Source organism: Cyphomyrmex costatus, unplaced genomic scaffold, assembly GCF_001594065.2.
Source record: "Cyphomyrmex costatus isolate MS0001 unplaced genomic scaffold, Ccosl1.0 scaffold1754, whole genome shotgun sequence".
NCBI classification, from domain to species: domain Eukaryota; kingdom Metazoa; phylum Arthropoda; class Insecta; order Hymenoptera; family Formicidae; genus Cyphomyrmex; species Cyphomyrmex costatus.
The window spans coordinates 1-8,636 of record NW_017275774.1 but is presented as its reverse complement, the minus strand read 5'-3'; the positions used below and the strand labels follow the sequence as shown (position 1 = coordinate 8,636).

At 39.0% G+C, this 8,636-nt stretch overlaps 3 protein-coding genes across 3 annotated transcripts in view; all 3 read left to right on the top strand.

Moving 5' to 3' along the window:
- nompC (no mechanoreceptor potential C) overlaps window positions 1-1,498 on the top strand; it is a 15,314-nt gene extending 13,816 nt beyond the window's left edge. Inside the window, exon 11 of the mRNA XM_018537520.1 lies at window positions 868-1,498. Coding sequence (XP_018393022.1) covers window positions 868-1,001 — 134 coding nt within the window. The 3' untranslated portion in view covers window positions 1,002-1,498. The remainder of the gene's footprint in view (window positions 1-867) is intronic.
- A 1,545-nt stretch (window positions 1,499-3,043) lies between these two features.
- On the top strand, window positions 3,044-4,419 carry LOC108772069 (short transient receptor potential channel 7). The gene is made up of 2 exons (XM_018537521.1): window positions 3,044-3,316; window positions 3,659-4,419. Exons 1-2 carry the CDS (start codon window positions 3,054-3,056, stop codon window positions 4,116-4,118), a joined length of 723 nt encoding a protein of 240 aa, XP_018393023.1. The 5' UTR covers window positions 3,044-3,053; the 3' UTR covers window positions 4,119-4,419.
- A 984-nt stretch (window positions 4,420-5,403) lies between these two features.
- On the top strand, window positions 5,404-5,809 carry LOC108772064 (transient receptor potential-gamma protein-like). The gene has a single exon (XM_018537517.1). It carries the CDS (start codon window positions 5,540-5,542, stop codon window positions 5,807-5,809), a length of 270 nt encoding a protein of 89 aa, XP_018393019.1. The 5' UTR covers window positions 5,404-5,539.
- The last annotated feature ends 2,827 nt before the right edge of the window (window positions 5,810-8,636 follow it).

Genomic DNA, 8,636 nt, shown 5'->3' with positions numbered 1-8,636 from the left:
CTCTCTCTCTCTCTCTCTCTCTCTCTCTCTCTCTCTCTCTCTCTCTCTCTCTCTCTTTCTATTTATAAGGTGGCGCACGAAATGTATTATCATTTAAATCATTCACTTTTCAATGCTTTGATCGATGTATTCTATTCCATTCTATCCAATTCTACATCAATTTTATTAACAATAAATATGGTCATTTTAGGCGCCACCCTGTATCTTTTTTTCTGTCTCTTTTTCTCTCACTATATATACCTTGACGCCAATCCAGAACTAGTGGCGCAATTAATTGATTTTTACAGTTCCGTCTATAGGATATATATACATATACGCGCACACGTACTGTAGATACGACATGTACCGTAGATACATTATGTAGATACCTACGTAGGGCTAGATCTTAGATTGGCAATCGCTTCGACGCGCGGTACTGGTTTCCATTAACAGGACGTAGACAGTGCTTTTGCCCACGCAGGTGCTAATTCGCGTGGGTGCCGAGATAACGGTGCAATCGCGTATTTCCACTCCTGCGTTTGTTTACGTCAGGAGTTACAGAACTACGTGAGTACAATTTCGATGAATTTAGATTTCAGTATTATACAGAATCGGAAATTTGAAACTCATCGAAATTGTACTGATTGTACAATTCGGCGCGTAATTTATATACAGATACAATTAAACATTTACCCTCTCTCCATTTCCTCTACTTAAAAGATGTATTCCTATTTTGAAAATCATTGACTCGTTGTGTGGTCAAGTTTGCGCGTTTAGATTTCTTAATTGTCATTTATCAAAATCCCAAAGTAGGTCTACTTCATGTCGATCATACTCAGAGACATGCGGAGCGATACAGAATTATAATCGACTGAATTACAATGATAGATTTGTTGGCCAATGTTACGGAATGGATGATGGAGACGCCACCAACGGCGCCTCCTCGTCGCTACGGCCGCTACAAGAAAAAGAATGAGTGCTGTGACGATAACAGCAGAGATTGTAAGTTTTCAGCTGGTTGAGAACGATTAATCAGAAGCAACTCAAGCGCGGAAAGCAAATCGGAATAAAAATCGCGCACGCGAAACTGAATGCAGGACACGATCCTCCATCTCGGTGTCGTCTCGTCTGCATCGTGCATTTGGCCAGTGTGTGTTGTCTGCTGAGACTGCTGCCTGATATGACGAAGCGAAAGAAAAGAAAATAAACGAGAGAACTCGGAAAAAAATACACGCAAAATTGAATGTTCTCCTTGTCGCGTTGTATGCTGTGATTCGGAGGCAATGGTAAAAAAATTTAAACGAAAACGATCGATGGAGAATTTGCTGAGAATAATATATCTCTCTTGTATGCAAACATTACTGCAATCGTTTAAAAAGCACTCCAGTGCAGCAACCACTTATTAGTTATTGCCATGGGCGTATGCAAAGAAGGCCGGGGAGCGTTTGCCCCCTCCCTAAATTTTTAGAAAGAGAAACAATTAAATTATGAAAATCATTTTTACAAAAAATAAAAAACTAAGAGAAATATTAAAAAAAGAATTTATTAAAGATTTTCAAAAACTAACTTTATAAGTGTTATAAATTTTTGCTCCTTCTGACTGAGATCCTATAGCTACGCCCATGGTTATTGCTGCAATTGCAAAATTTAAAAAAAAACCTCTTATGCTCTTATTCGCTTCAGATCCGTTCGCGGATTGGAGAGAAGCGTCCGCATCGCAGCGTATACCGAACAAATATTTATAAAATTGATCTGAAAGCTCGAGAACGACGTTCCTGCCAATGCAATTGATTAGCCTGTCGATTAGCGTTACTGCCGGAGCATATGTGCTCGTGTTTCTTTCACAGCCTCTGCCCGTGTGCATCCCCGTGTCTCGCCTGTACGTATGTGTCCTGTATATGTATTATTCATACATGAACGCACACACACATATGTGTATGTTCGTGCGTGTTTCTCTGTACCTACATCATATATCTGTAATTATGTAAGTTGCTAGAATCGTGTTTATGCTAGTGGACGATGTTGTATGCAATTCATAATGTGCATCCATCGCACGGTCATTTTTTATGTGACTCGATCGACTTTACGGAATTCATACAAATCCCTCAAAAAATTGTTCCCTCCGCGCGATTCCCTCTTTTTTTTCTTTTTTTTTTTTCTTCTTATCAATGGACCGTGACTGGCACGAAAAAGAATCCTTCCATCCTCTCCCTCCGTATCTTTGCATGCAAATAAATTTTGCGCGCGCGACGTGACGCGTCTACCTTTGGAGTCGTGCAAGCCAGATAAGTAAGGAGGAGGGTGCGCATATCTTCGAGCTGCATGTCGCATCCTTTTTATCCACCGCAAACGTATCGCGCGATACGTTTCAAAATCTCCACCCCACGCCCTCCTCTCTTTTTCTTTTTCTTTCATTCAGCATGGAACGCACGACGAATGACCCCTATTGTTCGATCACTAGTTCCCTCGAGTAAAGGCGCACCAGTGTCGGAATGCATCCCCCAATGAGCGAGATGCATCGCTGGACTCGTCACGCGTCCTAGAAACGCGCTGGTCTGATGATAGAATTTCATCGTCACTATATAGTATCTTTTAGCGCGGGACGACAAAGAAAAAAAAAGAAAGAAAAAAAAAACAGAAAAAAGGAAGCGCAATTACATCTGAGTCAGATGTAAATGCATGACGAATTAGAGCGACCAGGCTGAAAAGACGAGTGACAGTACGTACTCGACGATGAACGTCTGCCTGCAATAAGATATTCATGGCATGCATCCGGCGTTAGTCCGCAGCCGCAACTGCAGAGCATGGCCAGAGTCTATATAAAAGATATGCATGAGCATGTTCGTTCCGTTTATTCGTTCGCTCGCTCGCTCGCTCGCTCGATCGTTGTGTACGTTATGAAATACTACTCACATGTGCATTTGTAATACTAAATAGCGAGTACCCACCAGTAGTAGCCTGTAATGGCACAAAGCAATGAGCTATAAAAAAAAAAAAGAGAACGAAAAAGCCTTTAGAGCTACCAAGAAACGTCTTGTGTGTGTGTGTGTGTGTGCCTCGTAATTCCAGTAAAGATGAATCCGGTACTCGCCTTCGAGTATTTGTTCTTCGCCGTCTTTGGCCAAACGACCCACGGCGAACTGAAGGTCGAGAACAATCAGCCGCAGTGGACCTCGGTCCTCTTCAAATTGACCTTCGGCGTGTACATGTTGGTCTCGGTAGTGGTGTTGATTAATCTGCTGATCGCCATGATGAGCGACACTTATCAACGGATACAGGCGCAATCGGACATTGAGTGGAAATACGGACTCAGTAAACTGATTCGAAACATGCACAGGTAAGCCTGCGACCTTTTACGACTCTGAATATAAGTGCGATAATAATCCGTTATATGATAAACCGTTAGATAACTGACGCGATCTGACCGAAATAGCATGCCCGATTATCTTTTTCCGCGTTTGGTCAGAGAGAACATCAATGTTATAAATAGAGTTATATAACAAACTTTGAAGCAACGCTCTCGCGTTTACAAGACGAATCGCTGCAGTGTCGTTCGCTTTTACATACTTTTACGTACACAGTCTGCGTATGTTTCAACCGGTCTCTTAAGTAACTCACTGTTAAGCTATTCGGGGGTTAACGGAGCATTCCGTATTGGAAACGCGATTGCGTGTTACAGAACTACCACAGCTCCATCCCCGCTAAACTTGCTCACCACCTGGACCGTGTACTTCATCAAGTTGTGCAAGCAGCGCACCACTAAGCGCAAGCGACCCTCGTTGGTGCACATGATGGGATTCGGGCGCGCCAGTCGTTTATCGCCTAGGTCAAAAATGGGCGCAAAATGGTTGGCCAAGATCAAAAAAGGTCAGGTCCGCCCAAAGAATAGCGTGACCCTCTCCGTGGTGCATCTCAGCCCGCTGGGCAGCCAACTGTCCTTCAATAGCGCGACCAGAATAGAGAATGTAGTGGACTGGGACTCGATCAGAAAGAAGTATCTCATCCTAACCGGGAACGAGCCCGAGAAAGAAGAAGAGAAGGAAGAGAAGACCAACGAGGATGAGAACGAAGACGAGAATGGGCCAACGGCATCCAACGCGTCGACGATACCGGCGACAGCCTCAAATCCACCCACGTAAAAAATTTGTCATCGCCCTTTGCTACTTTTCGGCCAAATTGCCAAGTACGAGCCCGCCAAAAAAAAAAAAGACGAGCAAACGAGCGATTAAGATACCGTCGGCCATTGTACTACCGTGCTCAGTATTACCTACTAGACAGACTTAGCGACAGATTAAGTGCGCTAAAGATATTCACCTCCATGAACAATATTTAAATTTTAAACCGCTACCGCAGACACAGACCTCTCAGACGATCGAGCGAGACCATCATAGAGGATCCCCGCACGATCCTCGGCGCACCGGCGACCAGCCGAGCATTTAATCATCTAAGTAAGTAAACGTCTCTCGACGTATGATACGTGAATCTCGTAGGAACGCATATAATTGATGTTGTTTGTGAGATATATGAGAATGGGCCAATTCCGCCGAACACATTATACCTTCTCCGTCACATGGCACGACCGGATGATGCCTGCGAATGCCGAATTGTCACGAATCCCCGTCACATCCGCTCGCTCTCGATGTTTCATTGAATGTTGGATTATTCATTCGTGACACCATAGCGCGTTATCATCCGTAGGAGCAAATTTTACCTCTCGATTGATTCATTGCGACGACATTTTCCATTAGAAAGCCGTTGCTGTAAACATTAATTAAAGTTAAATGAGATGATTCAATTGAATTTGTGAATGTTTTTGTAGAAAGACAAAACAAGAGGACATATCTTAAGAGACTAAATCTCAGCTATTAACTTTAACTAACATTTACACGGACGGTTCATAATGAAAATTTTGTTGATATTACAAATGTTTAAAGGCACGTCTAGTCGTCTATCGAAAAATCTCTTCATTAAATTCCAGATTGCATGCATGTCTAAAAGATATCTAAAAAATATATATAAAGAGGTTTTCTAGACAATGCTTTCTGTCTGGGATGTCCTTTAAATATTAGCAATATTCGGGATAATTCCCTTATAATAATAGAAAAATAATATTGGACTCGCAAAAGAACGACTGGAAATAATAGAAAACTATTCCAATAAAATATTATATTTACATACACTTGTTTTGATAGTTTTTGTATAATCCAATAGTATTTTTCTACAAGTATATTGCATGTAACATACATCGCAAGTCCTCTCCTCTAGTTTCTTTTACGTTTCATGCGCTTAAAATTAGAAATCGTTCCGTTATACAAAAGCGCGCTTTTCCAGTTTTCCTTAAGCGCGCTTTCGACTTTTTTTTAACGACAAACAGAAATAAGGAGTTTGTACGAGTCGCAGCATATGTATTCTGTATGGCTTGAAATCGATTCTCTTTGCGACGTTTGGTAGTGGCAGCGTTTAGCATGTTCTGCGCAGTGACAGAGAATTTTTGCATACGTCTACGCGCATATATACCAGGCACTTTACGAAACACGTTATTTAACGCGTATTTACAGTCATGATGAATCCCATACTCGCGGGTGAGTTGTTGTTCTTCGCCATCTTCGGTCAGACGACACACGAACAATTCAAGGTACACAGGTTCCAGCCCTTATGGACAACCGTCCTCTTCAAGATCACCTTCGGTATTTACATGTTGGTGTCGGTGGTGGTGCTTATTAATCTTCTGATTGCTATGATGAGTGATACCTACCAGCGGATACAAGCACAGTCGGACATCGAGTGGAAATATGGATTGAGCAAGCTTGTTCGAAATATGCACAGGTAGTATAAAACTCACCAAAGAAAAAACACGAAAAAAAATGGCTGCGATGAAATATAAAAAAATTTAACTAGCAGATCTGAAAATAATTCTCTGTTGGTTGTTTCAAGTAATTATATACATATACATATATTCAAATAATTATATACACCCATACGCGCGTGCGTATGTAAATATAAAGTAATTTATACATAAATAATTTATTATATATAAAATAAATGTATAGGACTGATAGTAGTAGAATGTTAAAACTTTTTGATTCCTACACAATGATTTTGATGATCCGACAAAATTATTTTCACAGTTACATCTAGTTAAATTTTTAAATACAAAAAAGCAGTAGATATTGTTGCATACTACGGCACCATCTCCGCTGAATCTCCTGTCCACGTGGATTACATATTTCGTCAAACTTTGCAAGAAACGTCTGACCAAAAAGAAGGAACGACCCTCTTTGATGCACTTGATGGGTGGCACTCGTATGTCTCCTCGCACCAGAATGGGAGCCAAATGGCTGTCCAAGATAAAGAAGAACACGCAAGTGGGACACAAGAATAGCTTCGCCTTATCAGTGGCTCACCTGAGTCCTCTCGGAAGTCAGTTGTCCTTCCGTAACGTTGTCAAAATCGATAATGTCGTCGACTGGGAAGTTGTCAGGCGCAAATATAGAGACCTTTACGGCGAGAAGATCGAGGAGAAGCCGGTCGAAGAGAGCAAGGAGTCGACAGAGAATCCATTGGCAGTTTTGGAAGGCTCGTCTGGTGCTGCCGAGAAATCGAGGCTTGGACTTGGAGCTTGAACGAGGAGGAAAAAAAATGTTGAAGACACTATCGACAATACATTACATAACTCTCACAAAAAAGAGAGAAAGAGAGAAATAAAAAAAAGAGAGAGATCAAAGCTCTTCCCGTATTTTCGCAGATTCGCTGCATTAATGCGCTCGATTGCATTTATTTGTACATACATGATCGCCGCGAGACGTATACAGAGGACCTTGTCAGTATTTTCGAAATAAATGTCTAAGCTGGACTTTGTATCGCCTATACAGTTATTTTTGTTAGCTAGCAAACCTGTGCTCCTCGTGATCCATAGTCTAATCGATTACCTATAACACGTTTTAGAGACTACCATGGGGAATACCCGTGTGCATAGGGATCGTTCCACGTCACGTTTGACGGTTAGTTCATCAACATTATTTTTAATTATCAAATTCTCTTTTCACCTAGAATGTTTTATTGATTATATATATGTACGACATATATCTACATTATATCTATAGAACGCAATTGCGTAACGGCTCTGTTGCAACGATGCACGCACCGATCATTATGCCTGCATCATGTTGCTCATATAATATTTTCGTGTAATATATCGGCGCGCTCGATACACATATTTGTAGGATGTGTATCTATGTAATATCGCAATATTAGAATTGCCTTCGAAGCTCACATCATCATTTATATACACAAATTTAATGTGTAGCATGTACATTCGTTGATATATCAATCGAAATTAAACGCGTCTACAGGATTCACTTCTCGATCATCCGCACGTTATAAAGTTCGGCTGGCATGCAATATAAATGTACACTCTGTAAAAAAAAAGCTAAAACTAAAGCGAATTTGACAAAAGAGGATTTTTCTCTGTATAACGAATGCTTAATTTTTTAAAGTAAAATATTAAATTTTTTTTTAGTTTAAAAATTTTGAATTAACGTCTGTCTCTGTCCGTTGAATACAGTCAATACAGACCTATAACATTGCATCAAGTTATAATTTCTTATGCAATAATGTAATTTGTTATGTAAATTATATTACATTTACATTATTGAATAGAAAATTATATTTATGTAGTATATGTATATAATATAGCTGTTAAATTGTATTCTACGGATTTTTATTTGCAACGTGCAAATATCGTATAGACAATTTTTTAATTAAATGTAAAATTAAGAAATAATCTTATATATTGTATGGAATTAACTTTTTTTAATTTTCAGTTATTATGCCATAACTATAAAATACGTAAATACTTTTAGAAGATAAAAATTTAACGATTCTAAAACTTATTCTTGATTTCGTAGATTAGGAATTCATAATTTCACAGAGAATAGATTTTCATCAATTCCCTTTGATTTTTATATTTTTTATAGAGTGCATAAAGCGAATCAAAATGCAATTCTCACATTGCAAACCACATTCATCGCATCCATTTTGCATTTGTAAATGCGTTTAGAAAATTTTTCACCGATATATCAAATATGGACGTCTCTTTACAATTTATTATTCATGTTCGCTCATCGAAATCTTTTGAAATGCGCTGCTCATTCCATCGCATGTTTTAGGTTTTACAAAGCTCGTTGACTTTTCTTCTGATTGATTACCAATTTTTGAACAAAGATTAGGATAGTTTTGATCATCGTCAGCATGAACTTCTACAATTCTTAATAGTCCAAGAATTGTACATATGATTTTTTTTTGCTTGTAATCAGAATAACAACGAATAGAATAATACCAAACCATTTTATATCAGCAGTGGTATAGTTCGAAATTTGTAATTATCCATAACTGCAATAACTAAAGTATTAGTGTTACACTCTTAATTATACCTACACCTTAATTATACTACATCACTGTATTAGCGTAGGAATAAACAATTTATTCAATCACTATAATTTTTAATAAAATATAGATAACGATATTTGGATTCATGTAACAATGGTGCTTTAGTATTATAATCGCTCACTAAGCGGATAAGTAGGTAATCATTTAATGTCATTAGTTCTTATCTTTAGATCTAATCATATTAAATTGCTACTTAGCCACTTATTGAG

Coding starts and splice junctions, on each gene's coding strand:
- LOC108772069 (XM_018537521.1), top strand. CDS start 3,054: ATGAATCCGGTACTCGCCTTCGAGTATTTGTTCTTCGCCGTCTTTGGC. Junction 3,317..3,658: donor CTGATTCGAAACATGCACAG/GTAAGCCTGCGA, acceptor TGCGTGTTACAG/AACTACCACAGCTCCATCCC.
- LOC108772064 (XM_018537517.1), top strand. CDS start 5,540: ATGATGAATCCCATACTCGCGGGTGAGTTGTTGTTCTTCGCCATCTTC.